Source organism: Rhipicephalus microplus, chromosome 6 (assembly GCF_043290135.1).
Source record: "Rhipicephalus microplus isolate Deutch F79 chromosome 6, USDA_Rmic, whole genome shotgun sequence".
Taxonomy (NCBI): domain Eukaryota; kingdom Metazoa; phylum Arthropoda; class Arachnida; order Ixodida; family Ixodidae; genus Rhipicephalus; species Rhipicephalus microplus.
The window spans coordinates 89906441-89928540 of NC_134705.1; the positions used below are offsets into that span (position 1 = coordinate 89906441).

At 44.3% G+C, this 22100-nt stretch overlaps 1 protein-coding gene across 2 annotated transcripts in view; it reads right to left on the bottom strand.

Moving 5' to 3' along the window:
• Window positions 1-14776: 14776 nt before the first annotated feature.
• Window positions 14777-22100, bottom strand: part of phtf (putative homeodomain transcription factor) — a 59692-nt gene continuing 52368 nt past the window's right edge. For both annotated transcript variants that reach the window (XM_075866174.1, XM_075866173.1), the window contains exons 18-20: window positions 19942-20097; window positions 17691-17786; window positions 14777-15233 (exon numbers count right to left, since the gene is read on the bottom strand). In XM_075866174.1, coding sequence (XP_075722289.1) covers window positions 15084-15233; window positions 17691-17786; window positions 19942-20097 — 402 coding nt within the window. In that variant the 3' untranslated portion in view covers window positions 14777-15083. The remainder of the gene's footprint in view (window positions 15234-17690; window positions 17787-19941; window positions 20098-22100) is intronic.

Here is a 22100-nt window from a genome sequence, read left to right on the forward strand (position 1 = left end):
GTATTTTACTGTGATAACCCCCGCAGTGCTTTTATTTAATCTCTTCACATCCATACGCATGTGGAGGGGGGGGATCTCATGACTTGATATACATGTACACCATTTGTTCAAACTACCGTCCATAGCGACGTATTTACAGAGGAAAGCTGATGCCTGTGCCTCCCCCCCACCCCTCAGCCAGGTCGTTGGGAACCCTCCTACCCCGAAAACGATTTCCGGCTATTCCCCTGCAAGAAAGCGCTGGTCAAACCTACACAATCCTTAGCAGACAAGCAGACACTGCAGTGCCACATCAGTTCGTCACTTCCGCCAGGCAAAACTCAACGTCACACACCCAATGTTGCCATTAATTCTGGCAAGTGAGGTAAGCGTTTCGAGGCAAGCTTTAAAATTCATTTGAAAAGAATCTGCGAAACTCTGAAGTCTGCAATTTGACATGGATGGCGTAAACGTGAAAATAAACGTACCCAGTGAATTTCATTGAGATCCATTGAGCTCGAAAAATCGCCGGAGTTGGCCTTTTAAGACATTTTCTCTCATTGCGTACTATAGCGAGAGCAACGCATGCATGGGGGGGGGGGGGGGTGACAAGGGGGCAAAAAGCTACGTCCATTCGTCAGTGTGTTCATGACCTTGAGCACTTGAAAAAAAGAGACACGGTGCCGCGAGTACGGGGACCAAGTCAAAACGTGAACTGACAAGCACGTCGAAAAAAAAACTCTTTCCAGCTGGATCATTCAACCGGAAATTTTTCCAGCTGGAAAAATACATTTAGTTTGAAAATCCTACGATTCGCGGCGAGATTGGGCTATAGGTGGCAATACCGTTCACCCGCAAGTGTGGATAGAAAAGTGTGGATTCAATGCAACTGGCTACTACGACGACGATACGACTTACACTCACGGTGCATGGGGCTTCGCCCCTAACGAGAAGTTAGCGATTCAGAGCCACTCATTTATAAGTACTCTACAGCAAGAGAGCACTAAACCGTCTCATACCGACTAAGCCATAGCGACGGCCGACAACGCCACGTGTTTAGAGAATGTGGTTAACGATTTAAAGTACTAGGTACTCTACTATTGGGGAGCATAAAGTCGTCTCGTAGGCACCTTGCACTGCCTCCTGAACTGAAGTAGGTTGTGTGACTAGAATAAGTGGTTTACAATTTTGAGTACTCGGTACTCTACTATGGGAGAGCACAAAGCCGTCCCATGTGTTTAAAAAAAGTGGTTAATGATTTCGAGTACTAGGTACTCTACCATGGGAGAGCATAAAGCCATCACGAGCGAAGCCAGAGGAAACTCAAGACATAATGTGTTTAGAAAAAGGTGTTGACGATTTAGAGTACGCAGTACTCTACTATGGGATAGCATAAAGCCGTCCCACTTGTGTTTAAGAAAATTTTATTTCCGAATATATCTTACATAGCTTATGTGCACACTGAAAATGGACAATGGTGATCAATGCGTATGTACAATGCAAGCTGTTATATGTACAATAGAAAAATGATGTACAATGCAAAAATACAATGCAAAAATGATGTACAATGCAAAAATGATGTACAATGCAAAAATTGTACAACAAAGACAGGACATTCATGACCATCGAGATGACTACACTTAAATAAACAGTAAGGCTATATGAACAAACAAGGGGGGGAGAGGTGTCTTCACAGTGTAGGGTGATGTTTTTGCATTCACCTGTGAGGATAGTTTGCTCTCGCGTTCAAGAACAATATTACACAAAAAAGACATGTTTTAAGGATGAAAAGGAAAACACACACTGTAATGTCACAGTGGTACAAGCTCTAGCCCACCTCCTCAATAGGGGAGGAAAGGCATGGACACTGTTGTTTTTTACAATAATGAATCGCGTAGACCAGCGTCAGAGAAAGCCTCCTCTCCCAGCATGACTAGTTCTGCTTTGAGATGCATAAGCATTACGTTTCTTAGCCGATGTAGCAGAGGAAACATGGCTCTCTGAGGGCGTCCCCTCAGGGGGGCCAGTCCCCTCCGCTTCCATAAGACGAAGGCTCCGATAGCCATTAAGAGTTCTACAAACTTATCCCTGTGGCTAGACTTCCACTGCATACTTATTTGGAACATACTGGTAACCATGCGCCAAAAGGTACGCGCTACTATACATTCAAGAAAGACATGGTTCAGCGTTTCGACGCGACCTCATTGCGGGCATGTGGCGGAGGGTGCTATGCCCCACGCCTGCAAGGTGGTCGGCCTTTGGTAAAGCCTCCCATTCCCTAAGCCAGTTTAGGTGACGGACTTCGGAGGGGAGGGACGTAGTTGTAAGCGTCCAACGCCTTTTCGCGCGGCATTTCCGGCGCTGTTCCTCAGTTAGACTTCTAAAAGCTGTTTGTTTACTCATGTCGGTGGGAGACATTTTCATCAATTCTTGGACTGGGAAATCATTTCGCTATTGTTGCAAAGATTTTACCACATGCGTGGAATACGCCAGTGGCTGTTCAGCAGCTGGTCCCTTTTCGTTTGTTAAGCCAAAAAAACCTTCTAGAGGTACCAAGCAGATACACTACGAGTTGCCTGCCTCGATACGATGAGTTCTCTAAGAGTGCCAAGGTGTTTTTGAGAGCCAACATGCGGCACATTACATCGAGGTTTGGCATAGTGAACCCTCCCCATTTTACTGGTAGGCGGACCAAGGCTCTAGCAACAGCTTCAGCCTGGCCATTAAAAAAAAAAAAAAGGAGCCGCACGCAGTAGCCACTCTCAGCCAAACCCGACGAGGTGGTCGAGCAATTCTGGCTACATAAAGCAGTGGTGCTGTTATGCTGGATTTAATTAGATAAGCTCTTTCAGTAAAAGGTAGTTGAAAGGTTCTGGTGACTTCAATGCGTCTGTCCGATTTGCGTTGGATCTCTTTCCATGTGGTGCGGGCTACCTCGCCAGTCGAAAGGAAAGTTACACCTAAGACTTTAACCCCTTGGACGATTTGGACGCCATCAGGGAACTGGTTCAACCAGCTAGCGTTACTATTACCCCCAAGTAAATCCAAGGGGACAGCCTTGTGTGCTCATACTGTGGAAAGAAATGTTGAACAAATGTTGACTAAAGCGGGTACCTAGAATTCTTGAGGATAGGCGGGTGCTTCTCAGAAGCGCAAGGGTGCGCTCAGGGCTAGCTCACGTGCCGGCCTATTGATTCGCAATTCTTACCCACTTCAATTTCTTTTTTAACTTGCGATCCACCCGTAGCAGAACTCTTTTATGTGTATTTTCACCAGTAGTCACCAGCTAGCAAATGCGCCCACGGCAACTGAGCCGTGTTTCAAAGGCCAAGTGTCCCTAGCGCCTCAGCTCATTCGCAACTCAGCTTCACGTATGATATTCGCAGAGAGATCAGGCTACAGGTGGCAGCACCGTCCCTGCGCAAGTGTTGATAGGCGGTCGGCGGCGTGTATGCAATAATATACACAACGGCGCTTCGTTGCGTGTAGTCTCAGCCGATTGTCGGCGAATAAAATGCGTTGACAGCAGTTTACTCTTAATATCTATACGCTATTCTCTACTGAATCGGTGCGCGAAGCCCTATGCAACGTTACCATTTCCCCCAAGTAAAGCGCATTCTGCATTTCAAATGGATGCTCGCCCTGCATGGCTGTCTTCACGCTTTCGCACTAAATCTCGACTTTGCTGAGTTGTTTGAACGTGGTTAGCTTGTGTTCCGCCTTCTACGCATGGCTGTAGCATGACTGAACTACTTATTTACGTCTTTCTCATCTGCATACTGCAAAAAAAGAGGGGAAAAAATATCACAGGAAGCCCACATTTCAGTGCGATTAGCTCGGTACCACCGTCCGCACCTTATAGGTATATGCATTTTTCTTCTCATTCTGTTCACCATGAAATGAGGGACAGTCGGTCAGTCTATTAGTCAGAATAGCTTAGTGGCTGATGGCGCTTTCCCCTACACTGCCTTTAATTACCACGTATGCGCGCATGTTCTTGCACCCGTAAAATTATTAAAATCTTGTATAAGAGGTCAGCAGAAAGGTTTCATCGATTGATTACGTGCATGACAGTAGTGCTACAGCAAATGTCTGATTACTGAGACAAGCATGCTTTGTTTTCGTTTTGTTTTTCAGACAAAAAATGGCCGCTGCCTTCCGTCGGTCCCTAACAGTGCCACACAAACGCTGAAAACAATGTAGATATGACGATCTTCTCAGTGAATTTATATAATATTATGTGTAAGGCATGTCATCTCACTTAATTTTGAACGTAGGGGCTCTTTAAAGCGTTTAAAACACACGGTTGGGCGCCGTAACTCTGTTTAAAGTAGACTTGAACACCAAAGGCAACCATTAAGTTGACGTTGACTGTTGATGCTGAAATAGCGGTCTGAAAACCTCGTGGTGTTACTTTTGTGCCAAAGAAGGGCCTGTTTTGAAATAAAATCGCGTTTTGGTGGTCCGCATCGGGTTAGCGCACTTAAATTACCCGCCTCAAAAAGCGGACCGATCGGACCGACTCACGTCACTGTTGCTGTGCAAAACGTTGCTCGACTTTACTGCGCTATAGTAGCAGCAGACCGAAAGCAGCAGAAGCCACAGCAGCAACAATGGCCATTGATCAATATCCCGCCATTGGCTTCGAGATTGCAGATGTTTTTTTTGGTTTGTTTCAACTGCGTCTGCTGAATGGGACCACCTGTCGCAAGTAATCACGCGAAAATTAAATTTTTTGAACCACTCGTCCCATAGTAACGTCCAACGGTTCTCTTTTTTCCATGAATCAAACAGAAACGAACAAGTAGCATTTTATTGCGTCTCTTTATGCACGGAAGGCTTTTTATTTAGTGTAGTTAGATCGATTACTAGTGATTAATTGTAGGCGGTGCGTCTGATGCCATCGGGATCATTTTGAAAATGTCCTACTGCGGCACTTGTGTTCTTGTACATTTATCTTAATTTCTCGGTAAGTAGGGCACTGTTGTTTATATTATTGTCGTTTTAGACGTTGTCATACATTGAGCTTTCACTCTGACGTAAATTGTAATTTGACTTTAGTGTCGCTTTAAAGGGACCGACAACTGCCCAGAGCATGTAATGAGATGACTGCACGAATGGAAAGATTGTCCATTATAGTGACTAAAACCAACCCTGCTTTTCTCGTGAGAAGAGTATTTTTATTTTTATTTCTTCATTGAAAATCGTAAAAAATAGCCTGTTGTGTCTGTGGTGGCGAAAACATAAACTATCATGAATGTCCTGTCACGTGATCATGCGTTAATGTACACGGTCAACAATTTATTGATTATTACTGAAATATTGTTTGATTCTTTATAGCAAAAGGTAATATTTTATAAAAGTATTCGTATAAGCCTTGCGTTAGTAGTACGCATTAAACTGGCACTGCCTCTGCGTGACGTATGCTCAGTTCCATTTTCGACTACTTGGCTTGGCGACATGGTACAAATGCAGGGAAGCTCTATAGAGCCACACCGTTTCATTGTAACGGCTTGTTATTTTTAAAAATAGTTGTAAAGCGCAGAATAAACGTGGTTAAGCATAGTTCCATGAAATCCTGCAAAATAAGAACAACGACAGCATGCATAAGCCACCAGAAAGGCTACCGGCAACGCTACCAATACTCAGCGTTGCCGGATGAAAAGGCACTACCGTGTTCAGAGCCTTTCAGACCGAAAAATACTGCTTATAATATGACTACAAGCTTTTGGGATTAACTACCGCAGCTACAATCACTACGAAGGGTAAGCTTTCCGTCGCCCAGAAAAAAAAACTGGATCGAAAAAATTGGCAGATCCCACGTACAGTGGGAATCTATGATATGCGAAGCACGAATGAGAAAGGTTGATATGCCACTCTAAAATCAGCAAAATACTAACAAGTGGAGGTAAATAATGCCCTACATGACTTACGTGCCATGATTATCGTGTTTGGATGTGTCGTTAACCTTCGTCATCTATTCGCGTCACGTGCTACCAAATTTAGTTTATGTGGAGCTAGCGAAACGGCCGTGAGCACGCTATGAGCGTAGTATGTTGTCATGTTTTTGCATGGCACGCCTGTCAGGATTATCATGTTTGCACCAGTCATATACTTTCGCCATCCATTGACGTCACGTAACACCGAATTTGGGAGCTAGCAAAACGGCTGAGAGTGCGTAATGAAGGGCCCAATATACTCCAATGTAGCGTTGACGCGTGCGCACGCTGGACACAGCGACGGTATACGTTAGCCAAACGCGAGCACTCTACAGTCTGACGCCAGGCGCGACCAGCGTCTGTCAGCGTGGCCATTGCAAAATGCTGCATTTAGCGCCGGTGCGTTACCCAGACAACACTGCGTCTCCCTTTTTTCGTGACGGAGGGACGCCGGACCAAGGAGGATACATAAAACTTGCTGGTAGTGGGTGGTGGTAGTGGTTAGAAGATGAGAAAAGGCACCTAATTTCTGCAACCCGGTCGGGAGCACGACGTAAAACTTGCTGGAGTGGAAGCCGCCTATGCGCCGCTACGGGAGAGAGTGAAGCCGCGCCGAGCGTGCGGCGGCCATGTTGCCAGTGGCAGAAAAGAGCCGAACGCTGCGAATTTATGCTTCATCGCGCTGCGGGTGAAGTGACTCGTGTGTTTATTGAGCTACGAAAACAAGTAATTCTGGTTGTAAATGTTTATTGCGACTTGTACGCAGCCAAGTGGCATGTAGAGAACTCAATTAAAGTGCATATGCATTAAATAGCGATGCCTATAAGCAAACACATCATCGAAAACATAGGTGCCCTACTGGTGGTTGAAAATTATTGCTTTTGTCAAAAGTGGTCCCACCTTACTTTTGACCGATTTTCGTTTTTTTCCTTCGTCATGTGTTGTATCCTCACTTTTACGTATTGTTCGGCGATTTGCCTGCACAAACTGTAAACCTGATTATCAAGCGTATCAAAGTCTAGGACGTGTTGCTCTAGTTTATGGAACCAGTTTTTCTCGGAGGAAGCTCATAGAACTTTCAGGATGAGGTGTTTTGCTCTTGACTTCACCGTTGTGATGGAATCACATTCAGCCTGTAGCCGCCTCATTCCTCGACTTCTTTACAGAGACTAATGACATCTCGCGACGGTGAAACAAGACCACCTCGCCTCTTACATTTAATTAAAGGTGTCAGCTCATCTGAGTGCATGGCTGCTATACACTCTTCACAGGCAGTTGCATTTCGACCTTTCGAACAATGAAGCCTGCTATGTATGGCGCCACGGAACCGACAAAATAAGAAAAGCTTTCGGGCTAGTCAATGCGATGCGCATTGTCGTGGTCATCGGGCTGCAAACTGGGGCCTTGCGCATGTCAGTGAGATTGCTTCTTGGATCTACCATGACTGCAGGAGTCGTTGCATTCAATACGGAGAGAACATCTTGGGAGCAGTGTCCAGAACTTGAAGACGTGACTTCCGTCGGAACCAATAGACGCTTTTATGCAGCCATAAACTGCGAAGCTGTTGGGTTGTTGTTATGGCCGCATCATCCACGTATTAATTCAAAGAAGTTTTCGGCATAGTTTTGACTGAGTTTGTGTGTCAGTAAGTATTTCAGCTGATGCTGGCTGACAAGTCTGTCAAACACTCTTTCCGCGCTTGCCATGCGTATCCAAAAACCAATGAATCCGTTTTTTTTTTTCAGTCCTTCTGTCACTGCCGGATCTCTCAACCCATTTATGTACGCTCGAGTCTCCGCAAAAAATGACTTCCAGAATGTTTCGTTCCCCTGCTGAAGGGGCGCTTTGTACGACCTTGCCAGCGGGTTCCTGGAGTTTAAGATGTCAAACAAGAGATCAAAAGTTCTAATAAACGTAGATCTTGTGCTGGCACCCTTGAATTGTGGCAGCTTTAGCTTTTGTTCGCACAAGTCCAAAGCGTCGGCAACTAAGGCACTCTATCAGTTGTACAGCATATCATACCTTCATTTTCTTGCTTTTCCCATTGGACGTGGACTTTCGTAGTTTGTTTCCGAGCCACAACCCTTCTTCACGTTGAAGTGCCTTCAATGCCACTTCATAACCCCATTTCACATGCTTCCCTTCAATGTCAAGGAGGTGGTCAAAGCACTCTGGCGCGAAGTGCACAGAGCGAAGTGATCTCAGTCTTTCGCATTCTACTTCTCACGGCGAACGGCCCACTCCCAGAGGCTCCGCGTTACGGGATCTTTAGGAAACTTGTAAAACAAATCCGGACTGTTATATTTTGCACGCTTAGATCGCGTCAGCTATAGCTCCCTTTAGTAACGAGCGCGGAATGGCTATGTCGAAGACGTTTTCGTGTACGTACAGGTGGAATGTGAGGCCACAACATTTGTTCAACCTGTTGGCACATCCGTAAACGACACAAGAGGCAACCATTGTAAACCATTTGTCTTTACATGCCGACAAGGTGAAACAAGAACGGACGAAATCAGCAGCTCGCCATGGCGCTGAGCACGCTTTTTGCCACTGGCAAGATGGCGGCGGCTGGCTTCACTCGCACAGCGCCCCTTCCACTCCAGCAAGTTTTATGCATCCTCCTTGCGCCGGACACGCTGAAACGGACATGCGTATAAGCAATGCAGCGCGCACCTGCGAGTATATGGCAGAACCGGCGCCTGGCGTGGCAACCCCAGCGTGACGCGACGATATGAACGCCGGCGATCACACGCACCGCGTCACGTCGAAATGCATTGGCGCCTAAACTGTGGCATGTAGTCATGTTCTGACATGACACGTATCTCACGATTATCATGTTTGCACCAGTCACATACCTTCGTAATTTATTGACGTCACGTAATACGTAATTTGGTGTGAAGCTAGCGAAACGGCCGCGAGCGCACCATGAGTGTGGCATGTAGTCATCTTGTTACGTGACACGCATGTCGTGATTATCATGTCTGGATGCGTCATTTAGCTATGTCATCTGTTCGCGTAATACCAAGTTTGGTACTTGTGAAGCTAGCGAAACAGCCGTGGGCACATCATGAGCGTAGCATGTAGTCATGTTTTTACATGACACGCATCTCAAGTTTATCATATTTGCACCGGTATCATACCTTCGTCATCCATTCACGTCCCGTAATACCAAATTTGGTATAAGTGTAGCTAGCGAAACGGCCGCCAGCGCATCATGAACGTGGCATGTAGTCATGTTGTTACATCACACGCATCTCGTGATTCTCATGTTTGCACCAGTCACATATCTTTGTCATTAATTCACGTACTGTAATACCAAATTAGGCATATGTGATGGTAGCGAAACGGTCGTGAGCGCATCATGAGCGTAGCATGTAATCATGTTGTTACATGGCACGCATGTCATGATTTTCATGTTGGAGTATGTCGCTTAATTATGTTCACCATGCAATCATGCTATGGTCCCGCCGCGGTGGTATAGTGGCTAACTCGGCTGCTGACTTGCAGGTCACGGGATCGAATCCCGGCTGCGGCGACTGCATTTCCGCTGGAGGCGGAAATCTTGTAGGCCCGTGTGTTCAGATTTGGGCACGCGTTAAAGAACCCCCTGTGGTCAAAATTATCAGCGCCCTCTACTACGACGTCTTTCATAATCATATGGTGGTTTTGGGACGTCAAACCTCACATATCAATGAATGAATCAATCAATCGAATTATGTTACACCATACCAGTTTAGCAACATGCCCTGTGAACGAAATCACCGCAAGAGCTGCAGGACCATGAAATGTAACTCATGACATTTATGACATACATTTCATGTTTTTCATGTTATGATTAGTCAAATATGTTCTTCATGGAGTCATGGTATGCCATACAAAGTTTGACATCGATACCATTATCTAAACAGTCAGGAAACCTGAAGTCGTAAGCGGCTAGATATAGATAGATACGCTTAAAATCGCCGAAGTTCGCTAAGAAATGCTTCGCAGTTAAAAAGTCTGTTGTCGGTCTCTTTAAGAATTGAAGTGCATATTTTATGCGATATTAATTTTTCAATGTAGTGGAACTGTATACGGCCAGATAAACGCGATTAAGGCTCCTCGCGTGATCGATAAACTACAGTGCCGTGGTTGTACGCCTACCAAGAGCGCAAGTGCGTGGCCTAGAGCCTCTTATTTGTTTACAACCGAGTCGCTATAAAATGCTGCATTCCGACATCATTCAATGGTCCTCATGTTTGGGAGGATGCCAAGAGCATTTTACGATCTGCTTAAAACGGAAAGTGGCACCCGACCGGAAAGTATCCAGTTAAATGGAGGTACGACGACGTCAATCTGAAAAGTTTCACTCGCAATCCTACTACAATGCATTAGCAGCCGAGCAAGGCCAAATGCTCTCGTACGTCGTTTCAGCCATACGTACAAGCAGGTATACACTCGCGCTGACATCACCCGACAAATTAAATTTTGAGAATGTGCGCACATAGAAACGTGACGTGGCTAGCAGACGACGCATTGAGCAATACACACCACGGCCGCCTTAGAGTGCCTTGATGCCCGCGCTCCCCCGAGGGCGCTCGCATCGAGGCACCCTAGGCCGCCTGGATCGGGCCAATGCCACCTAAAAAAAAAAAGTTCCGTTCAAGAAGGCGCTGATAGGCGCGCGCCAGGCGGCCGCGTCCACTATGCGGCGAACAGCACCCCACTCGAGACGGTTGAGCCTCTTGATGAAACATGGACAAATATCATCATTTAAATAATCAGAGTTCCAGCGAATATTCATGCACTCCGAGCTGAATTATCGAATCAAAAGCATTTTCAGATGGAAAATTTTCGGTTCAATAATCTAGCTCCATGGAAATGCAACTTTTTTCATGCGGGGCTGGGGGGTCGCCAATGAACTGACAAACACGATCTGTCAGTACGTTTCTTCACTTCGTCCCCGTACTCTTTGCGCCGTGTCTTTTTTTTTCCCCTCCCATATAGTAATGAGCAAACTGTAGCTTAACAAGCCGTGTTGATTGTTTGCTTATTTTTCCTTCAGAAACAATGGCAGTGCGTGCCCTTGTGACATGAACTTGAGCACTTTCCTTTCTTTCTTTCCCGAACGCGTCGCTTACTTTCAGAATGAACGCGAGCGTGCGCGCGGGTACGTGGCGGCCTCTGGCGGCGGCCGCAGTGACCATGCAGCTTAGGATGCTCAAGTAGCCGAAGGCCGTGAACCTTGAGTTTACAACACTTACATATGGTCTTGGGTACATGGCATCATTTGTTGTTGAGAAAAGAGGGGTCATTTCATTCTATCTTTGTGAAATAATTGTAATTATTAGGCCACGTGCTACGCTACCATTTCTGGCTCGCATGTTTTCAGGAGCTTCGACTGCCGATCAGCATCATTTCACGATTATTCTGAAAAAGTGTTACGGGGCCCCTTTCCCTTTAGGATGAGCTCTAACCGTGACTTGCCCATTAGCATGCATGTTCTACTGCAACTTATCCTACTTGGTTTAATACACTCCCTTACTTTAGATGAAATATTCCTCCTGCTTAGATCAGATTTAAATGTATGTAACTTATTTTATTTGTGGGCTTTGTAGTTTGAACACAGCAAGGGGAATGTTGCCGATACATTGCAGACGCTTCTTAAAGCGGAAAAGATGAATTTCCAAAAAACTACCCAGTTCTTGGCCAACTTCCAGATGTGAGTGGGTGCCACAAGATTAGGATGATGCAGATCTCAACCATGCATTACTTTATACATAACCTCCAAAATCGCTTTGGCAGTGCAACAAAACAACGAAATAAACCAGAGTGCAGGACATTGAGGTGAGTGTGCCATCATTCAACAACGAAGTTAAGGGTTAGGGCTTTTGGTGTGTGTGTGATCAGAAGAAAATGGTCCACCAGCCTATGTTGGAAAGGTGTACAGAAAGAGAAAGAAAAGTTTGCCATCTCACTGTTGCTTTTACTGTCAAGAGCCTGAAAGCATCGATCATTTTTTACTCACTTGCAGACATTTCGCAAGCCACAGGAAGAAACATTTAGAAACTATCTTCAGAAAATTAAGCATAATTATTAATTCTGAGTATATCCTTTCTCTTGGGGCTTCTTTTCTGGGCCACAGCAACAGAAGCATCTGCATAGCAATTTGCAAATTTCTTAGAGACACAAGGTTTGCTTGTTAGGTTTTTACTAATAAATTTCTATATGTTAGTCATTTATTTATTTCAGTTAATAGTTCTTCACCTACTTTATTCATAGGTAATCTTATGATTGTCCAATTTTATATTCCCTAGATAACTAAGCAATTCTTTCTTTCTTCATCAAAATTTCAAATTCCCTTTCCCCCATTACATTAACCGCCGGTTTAATGGCCAAGTGAGGAGCTAGCTAGTCTGGGATGGTGCTAGAAGTCGAATACTCTCAGCACTGTTATGGGACCTCTGGACTGTCCCAAATGGCAGTTCGTACTTGTAGCTTCTGACAGTTTCGTCCCAGCTCGCTTGAGATTTCAGCTTCACCAAAACGTTGGCCGGACACAGCATGTGTTCAATGTTATTGAATTCATATGCATAGAAAGGGTATATATAGGCAGTACGTCAGGGTTGATCCTCTGCATGACTGTAGGCGTCGTGTAGGTGCGTGTCAATAGCTGGACGACTGCGATTCACTGTGTTCTCTCAAGATGTACAAAAGAGCGCGTGTATGTGTTCTGCGAATGTCTTATTTTCTTCGTATCCACGGTGGCCCGAGCCCGCAATAGCAAGGCTAACATTACGAGACTAGATTACTGAGGAAAAAAATAATAGGTATGTCGTGCCATCTCATCAAAGAAAGGTACAAATGAAAACACGCTACGCAGAGCACAACATCCATGCTACGGGCTAAATGGGTTTATATTGTGAGAACTGTGTGAAGGTCACTCAAATTGCATCACTGATTACGTGAGGGACGTACATATAGGTATTCAGTTAGTCCAGGTTGCGCATTACTGCAAGTGCGAATGCAAGCAGCTGATTGGGTGGTGTAAAGCTTCCGACCAGACAGGAGCTTCTAATGCAACTATACTCAAACCTATACATAACGAACATGTATATAACAAAATATAGGTTATAACGAAGTAAATGAAAAAAGCTCTCCAATACAGTGCTAGGAATAATCTTTATAATGAATGAACCTAAAGAAGACATGACGCTCTTCAGTCACATCATAACTCTTATTTACATGCAATCAGTGCGGAGAAAGTCGGCTCAGTGAATTGAGTGAACTGCCCCAACAAATGCAGAGTTTGTGCCAAAACAGCATTTTATTTGACGAGAACCAGAACACAGGGAACAGGAACACGACCATCAGCCTTCTGTACTGATACTGCCACATTCAATGCTTTAGTTCAACTTGAACAATCTCGAGTCAATGGGACACTGCGAGCCCCCCACTTCCCACACGATCCCAACCGCGACAGATACCTTAAAGTTGATTAAGAGAAAAATAATGCTGTGAAAAATGGGGCACGCGTATATGTTCCGTACACATTGAAAAAATACCACTTTTTTTTCTTTCAGCAACAAACAGATGTGAGCAACAAACCAACGCCATTATTGATTTGTATTAAGGACGAAGGAGTGGTCCAGAGGATTGGTTAGCCAAGCATGATTTGCTGTTCATCTATGGGCGAAACGAAATAGACTTTGACGAGTGCAATCTTTCTTAAGCAAGGCCTAGTAGGAGTTAACCCGACAGATGAAGCCATGATGCACTGTCACTTTTAACCCTTCCCACTCTGCGAAACAGCCAACGAGCACAATGTGCCTTTCTTGTGAGAGTTCATTGTCGTTTGCCGCAAATGAGATTTGGTGCCTCAGCTAGCGCACGGTTCTGCACTGCATGATGCAGAGAAGGGTAATGTCATCTGTGCAGAATGACAATGCTGCGACAAACACACCAAAAGTAAAACCTGGCCATGCTAGCACACAACATTTAAAACACACTATTTCAGATCTTAGTACTAATCGTCCAAAACATTTTCTCTAATTTAGTGCCAAGTCAAAACAAGGCCCAAAGCCAACATTCATGGCTCACGAGGTGGATTGCTAAAGATGTATTAATGCTGCACAAAAAGAGCTGTAAGAGCATTGCAGTAAATAAAATAACAATAAACTTCTAAAACTTTAACAATCACAATCACACGTTGCGATAATTGCGACCAATCGTGAATTTTTTAATGGTGACCGCTGTTTAGCAGTATATATGTGCGTTCGATCAACATAAATTATATGAAAATCAGAGAGTCGGTACACATGAAAGGAATGAATTAAAGAAATTCCTTAAACTCGTACAATCGCAAACGATGCTTTCGCATAAAGATGCTAAAATCTTCCTGCGCAGCAGGTACCTAACTAAAAACGCAACACGCGAATACCATTCTGTACAAGTGACATTGAATTTTCCTCGCATAATAGGGAGCGTAGGACCGGCTACGAAATACTAATGAGATTTCACGAGGGGCACAACAGTCTTCACGTTACGGGACGGAAAAGCTTTTTGTCCCACCCCTTGCGCAGCTAAAAGCCCGGCTACAACCTAAGGAATTCGAGAGCCTACGTGAAGGTACAAGGAGGCCTAACTTTGGTTTTTTTTCGAGTTGTAGCCCTGACTCGCACCCGGGAGCAGGAAGGAGTGTGCGTTCTGCTAAATTGAAAAGGACCGCTGTGACGTTTATGCACATTGAAATGATGTGAGGGTGTTTTAGCGAAGTTAATGAGGCTTGGTCTTTTTGTATGTTGCAAGGTATGACTGTCAGGGATGGGCACAGCGCCAGAACTTTTTTCACTGGATGGGCAGCTACGATGAGAAAAGTTATTCGGGAGGTACGTGTGAGGGGGGACGGGCACTGCCCCAGAGGGAACTAGCTATAAGGGCCAGCATTCTGGTGCTCAAGGGAAGGAGGACATTAAAACTTCAAATTTTTTACCCCCCCCCACCGCACACCGCCTTGGACAAAGAAGAGACAGAGTGCTTTAGAGCCAGGCGACGACGGCCGAGCAAATAGTTCGTTTCCATCACCTCCCTTATCTCTTTTTCACTTTCTTATCTCGCTCTCTGTCTTCAGTCCTGTGTGAGGAGGCATCCTAGCTACCAACAAGAGCTCTTTTTCTTTTCCTGCGTTCACTTGATTTTGATTTTATGCAGCTTCAGCTTGAAGCCGAACAGCTCGGTGAGTGCCGCTGAGAATGCCGAGAGGCAGACTACTTTGGTGATGTTGTACAGGTAGGGGTTGGCACAGAGACCCGATATCTTGAACGGACTCTCCAGCTCCTGCGAAAAAAAAAAAAAAAAAAAAACGCAACATGCTTCTTTACATTTGTTTTTCCAAAACGTAACGCTATATATACCACTGAACTGTGCTAATCGGATAGAAATTACAGGTATGATTCTGATAAGCTATCACCATGTCGTTTCATACATGTAATATACACGTTATACAACTCAATAAACAGACAAACAGAGGTTGATCAATATGTACCGTATTTACTCATGTAATAAATGCACTCGCATAATTAACGCACCCCTAACTTCAGTTGTGAAAAATGAGTTTTTTTCTTTTCCCGCGTAATAAACGCACCACTTACATTCGTTCGCTGTAGTACTGCTAACCAACGCCTGGTGCCTCTTTGCCTGTTGGATTTCTTCAGTTTTTCATCATTATGCTGACCCCCCTCAGCCACCTCGGCTCAATCCTCTTTCCCTGCTGCCGCACACCGTATAGTTTTTCTTTTTATCTGTGGGCCGCATGTATCCAGTCTTTCTTAAATATCTATGTGCCACAGCGGGGTTCATGAGCGATGCGAGTGTAGAGACATCGCAGGTGATAAGTACACAGTGACCAAAGGTGACGAAACTTGCTGCGCCAACCCACGGTTGCTTCCTGCAAATACGAAACTTTATCGCCAAACCACATGCACGCAATTTTCGAGTGACGACGACACGATTTCCTGTCACCACGGCTGTTGCGAAGGGCCAGTCATCACCATTGCGTCGCAGGTTTCTAGAAAGCCAGAAAGAAATACCTTGTAGTTCAGAAAAGATTGTGACTATTTCCACAACAAGGTCCCCGATTCTCACTCCAGTGGCAAACGAGGCAGCCGCCATATTCTGTCGTTAATCTTGTTATCGACGTTTTTTTTTATGCTTTGGTGGTAGCTTGCTGCAATGTTGGTTGCTTGCTACAATGTCAACGGTATCGTGCAAGGTCACCACAATGTTGGTCAATTGCGCCGTGGCGTCGCACGCTTCTGGGTGCCCCTCGAGATCACAGTAAATACCACTGCTGCGGTTAAACGATTGCGAGAAAAGATAGCCGCGAGACACTTTTATAGCTTACACGGGCGGCACGGAACAGCTTGCAGAAGACAGCACCTTCAACCCCCGAAGATGAGTAAAGCGCAACAAAGAAGCTGAGCGACCTAACTTTCTTCTTGATTTGCCGCATTTTTTGCTCATATCAAAAAAGTTTTCATAAAATTTTCCCCGCACAATAAACGCCCCACCAACTTTGCAAAGTGCACTCATTACGCGAGTAAATATGGTAAATATACAAAATGCAAGAGATTGCACAGAACACGTTCACAGTCACAAAGTAAACAGGAGGAGTGGCCGTAGAGCCAATTTTTTAACCGTGTTAGTGCACCTGGTACAAGTACACTTGCGATGCAGCCACCAAATCCATCATCCCTTAAAGATGTGGCAAAGTACCCACTGGGTGAATGTAAGGTAATGTGTACACCTGCACAGCTGCACGCTTTTTGCATACAAAATTATGCATCTGTTATTGTGACTCCTTGCGCGGCATGACGACTGTACGGGGTATTATTCTGAAAAACTTTCAAGCACTGATATGGCTCCATGGTAGGATACTTGACTGCTGTGCGCAATTTAACTCAACCCCTTCCCCCTGTTTTTTTTTTTTTTTTCTCTCGTTGAGTGCAACAGTTGCGACAGACACTGGAAGTGGTGGAAAGCCAGCAAAATGTGCCGCTGTCACGAGCTCATAACAGCATACGTCATAACAAATATTTCGAGACAGCCACACTTGAACTTGGGGCCTTCAGCAGAGATGCGTGATGCTCAAACTGCTGAATCACAGGCCCATGCTTCAACAGGCTGTATGGGGGACCCTTTTAAAGAGTCTTGCTTGCAAGCAAGCATGTTCAAACATTTCACATACAGTATAATCTCAGTAAGCTAAAGTCTCTGAAACGAAACTGCACCTTATGTGGAACAAGCACTTCCGACAATATTGATTTTGTACTTGTATTCTGCTCCTTGGTTCATCTCTCAGCGAATGAAGCTCCTATTAAATGAAACATATTCTCCTGGTCCCTCGAGATTCTAATAAACGAATCCGCAGTATTTCCAACAACGCCAAAGGTTTCTCGTCAGCCTCATTTTGTGCCTGCGCTTCGAGCATATCCCGAGTGATCTACTGATTGCAGTGGAGTCGCAAGACATTTCACAGCAGCCACGGCATCATTCCTTCAACACAGCAAGAGTTGCCTCACATTCTAACATCATGCCAGCATGTCACCATACCTCGCTGTCAATGTGGACGTCTTGCCCTCTGCGTAAAACTGTCAGCAATTCTATTGGAAGGCCTAGTTGTCCTTTTGTTATATTCGTAGTTGGGTCGAAAAAGTAACTATCTTCCACCTCTTCTTCAAAGTACTCTGGTGCACCACTGCAGTATAACGAGACACGAGAAAAATGAAACCTGACCTTGAGTAGATCGGCGGCCAGTTTCAGAACGTTGTTGGCAAGCATCAGCTCTTCCTTCTTATGTGGCTTTTGCTCCATGTGCAGATAGAGGTTGATCTGGAAGAGATTTGAAAAGTAAAGAAATAAATGAGAGCGGCAAAATTAAGAGGGGTGCAAAAAGCCCATAATTCGAGGAAGTGTGTACAAATATAAAAAAGTGCATTCACACGCTCATCCAAACGTGTGCCATTATCAGGCTTAATTATCTAGAACGTGTAGACACGACATCCAAATCATTATTGACATGTCCTAGAATGCGCAGCAGAGAAACTCAGAACTTCACGATTAAGCTCAAACTCCATTATAACTAAATCACATCTGCCTCGAAAACACTCCATTATATCCAATAATTAGTTATAAACAATCATTTGTAATGCTTTATATATTACAAAGCTATCCGTCACTTACTTTGTTATAAGAAATGTTTTGTTATATCTGAATTCATTATATCGACATTTGAGTAACTGCTTAATTCTAGAATAACCCTCCCCTTAATACTCCTACTTGAGTTGAAGTAGTCAAAGGCAGCATTATTGCGGCCACTGCCTCTGAGCCTAGTAGGCAGCGATTCTTGAGAAACGGGTCGTTTTTTTCAGTCGAGTGATGTGATGAACTTCAACTTAAAGCCAGCTACAGAGAACCTGCGGCTAAGTCCACCTATCCACTTCTGCTTCCTGTCTATACCACAACCTAGCTTTGCAGTTGAGCTAAGCGAGACAACTTAATGGCAGGAAGATGTATATTTAAACTGTTCAATGATGCTAGCAGAGCCAGGCCGTTACAGAGCATCATAGCTCATAAAAGTAACTGCTACATGAAACTCCCACGTGTAAATGCACATATATACCCCATGAAGTGCACGGTGGGACGACCGCCGCCATAGCTCAGTAGTAGAGCATCGGACGCGTTATACGAAGGTCGTAGGTTCGGTTCCTGCCAGTGGCAAATTATCTTTTCGTCCACTTTTCTTTCTTCACATTCACATTCCAATTACATCTAAAAAATCGCCTATACTTTCTTTGGAATCACTGTCAGTTAGTTCTCATTATATTATGTCTAACGCAAAAAAAAACAAGCCCTTAAATATCCACTTTCCTTCGCTACACTGCAAAACACACATATACAAAGGGGGAGAGAAGGCTTGCATGCCTTTTTTTTAGTCTGCCCATAGAACATGCTTTTTGTGAAAAACAGACCCTTTTTTACAATTGGCTATAATGCAAGCTAAGTTGTGGCAGGCATGAAAGCCCATAAAATGACCAGTAATGCAATATACAACATCACAGTAACTTTTCCAGTAGTTTTACATTCGCAAACTTGGCCTGATAAGGAAACATGTCCAAATAACCTTCCTCCGATCAGCTACCTTTCGGATGTTATTCCATTAACACAATCGATTCTACATGTCTCTGTTTTCAAAATACTGTAGTGGAATCAATGAACAACGACAAAACAAGACAACAAGGGCAGCCACTTAAATGCTCGTCCTGATCGTCTCGTTTTGCTCTTGTCTGCTTATTTTGCTGCGGTATTTTGAAGTTATACACCAACTCACCAATTCAACTAAGGTTGCATGACGGGCTTGTTGGTTATTTATGTTGTTCGAGGTATAGTGCATCCAGGATGGGACAGAGAAGAAGACACAGAAAGAGGGGCAGGTGCTAACTTCTCTTTAATCGCACCAACATAATCGGAAGAAGCACTAACCAAATGACAAGGCTCATTATAGAAGCGAAATTCATTGCTAAGTTTGGCGACGCTTGTATAAGCAAGCCATCGGTATCATTATCATTGAAAGAATCGCATTATTTGGATGTCGCATGAGTTGCAGTAGATCACAATTTTCTGGTTCTAGCACGTGGTTGTGACGCGCCATGTTTGGGTATAAGTATTGCTGTTTCTCGGATTAAACCACATTGTTGAAAGTTAGTGGCGTGTATGTGTTCTGTGTCTTCTTCTCTGTCCCGCCCTGGATGCGCTATACCTCGAACAACATCCCCAATTCAATTTTACCGGTCATACATACTGTCAGGTAAAATTCTTCCCTAAGATAGAATCTATCGAAAAACTCGACACAGCAGTTAGCTGTAGAAACAAAGATAGAGTACACATTTACTAGACAGCCGAAAAAAATTTACAAGAGACAGTCACGAATCACTCTCGGCCATGCAACAAATATCGCTTTTCTGCACGAAGAGCGTGAATGCCTGACCTGTTCGGTGATGAGCACCGAGAGGTTGCGGTACTTCTTGTTGATTTTGGAGCCGAGGATCATGAAGCGCATGAGGAAGATGCCGAGTGCCATGCTCCAGCATACCATCTCCCAGCAGTAGAGACGCTCGGCAAACTGCTCGTTCTCCTTAAGCCACTGCATTGGGGGCCGAGGAACACAAGAACATTCATCTTGTAACACAGCGTGAACAACTCGAGAACACAAGAAAGAACAGCCAGAAGAGTGCTGACTCGCAGCTGGTCTTTTATTCCAGATGAATAACATATGTAAGTGTCCAGAAGAAATCGTGAACTACTTTGATTTTTTTTTATTGTTTATTCAAGACAAAAGTGTTAAAAAATTGCCTTAGGGGACACGACTAAAGGCTGAATTAGTCATGCCAACCAGGTAGCAAGGTAGCTACGGGAAACAGACTATGTTGTATTTACGTGATTATAAGTCAATTCGACTGTACGTTGACCTCCCCCCCCCCCCCCATAATGTGTCCCCAAAGAGAAAAAAAAAAATGCACAAGTGACAAGAACATGTGGCGACGCGGCTGCTTGAAAACTACTATCACAAAGAGAAGCTGTTCCTTAGATCTTTTGTCGATTACCAATACCCTCAATTCGGCGAGCCGTGATCATATGGCGTTGTGGCGTTGTTCAGTACACTTCCAGACGCAACGGTGGGAGCATTATCGCTTCAAGTACGGTGGCACAACTTCTTTTAAAGTCGGCATCACCTTTATTGGAGTCAAAATGTATGCCATACGGTGAATCAATACGCTATGCATTTACCGTAACAATGGAAACGTAGGTGTGAAGTTGTAACCGCGGCTTAGCACCCCTGATTTCTCATTTCTTTTGCTGTTACTAGCCGTACACGGTTCCGTTTTGATTCTAAGTAGACCCCCCAACATTGGATTGTCAAATTTGAAAAAGTGGGTCTACCTACAACCGTGTAAATACGGTAGTGTAAGCACTATAAGCAGAGAATACAATACTACGTATTATTCTGCACAGGTTTTAAGATCAAACAGAGCTGCAACTAAAGCACACAAAAATATAAACACAGCGTTAGAGTGGTGACAATACTAACAAATGTGTGCTTGCAATAAAACTAATAAAGATAAAAATGCCAGAATAGTATACAAGGCATCAAACTTCCTACGATATTTATTATTGGGAGCTACTGTACTGCAATTGTTCAGCCATCATGGGAATCATGGGCAGTACATGGATTTGCCTAGTCTTCATGCTAGTGATTTCGAACGCACTTGTGCCTTCATTTATAGCCGATTTCCCTCTGATGCACAATTGTAGAACTATGATAGAAGGTAGAATGAAATTTAAGATGCAGAGTTTTCATGCTGTAACTACACGCCATCTAAATACCAAGCCTCCCCCACAACAAATTCAATGGTTGCTGGCTAACACATGCACTACCTCCTTTACTGCTACACTATGCAGCACTTCAACAATTTCACAGGTCGGATATGAAACGAAAGAGCATTAGCTCATCAAGTATCCGTGGCTGAGCTACAAGGCAACAAACATGACACATAGAACAACCACAAGTCTGGTTGTGAATAACACTTCCAAAACTTTTCGCTATGTTGCGAGACATAGCAAACAGTAAACTTGGTCACGTGGTAAGTTGTCCGTGTTCGCGTAGCTGTAAATTGACGCGGAACAAAAGAGAGATGCAGTATGTGTGATGACTAAGCGATCTATCTAGTTTTGCCAGTGCAGGTAGCAAGAAGCGAGTGGTGTAGGTTTCACTGCAAAACAATTCCTTCACCTTACAAGTATGTTTCGCTGCATAACGTACCTGCTTTACGGCAAAGTTCACCAACGCAAATCTGTCAATGAGCAATGTCAGTGAGACGCTTATTCCACAAGCCATTGATATTTTCAAACGCTCGCCTCGCTACTGTTCTTGCACAACACCAAGAAATATTTTTTTCGCTGTCAGTTAAACGTTTTGGTGGAAAAGCCAACTGATTGATAATTTAGCGCTGCACTCTGGTAACAAGTGTAAAACATGTAAAGATCAAATAAATCCACAAGAAATAAAAAAACTGTACATAACTGAGTTGATGGGGTATGTTAATGACACACAGCTGATGGAAACAAAGCTCCAAAATTTTTCTATGC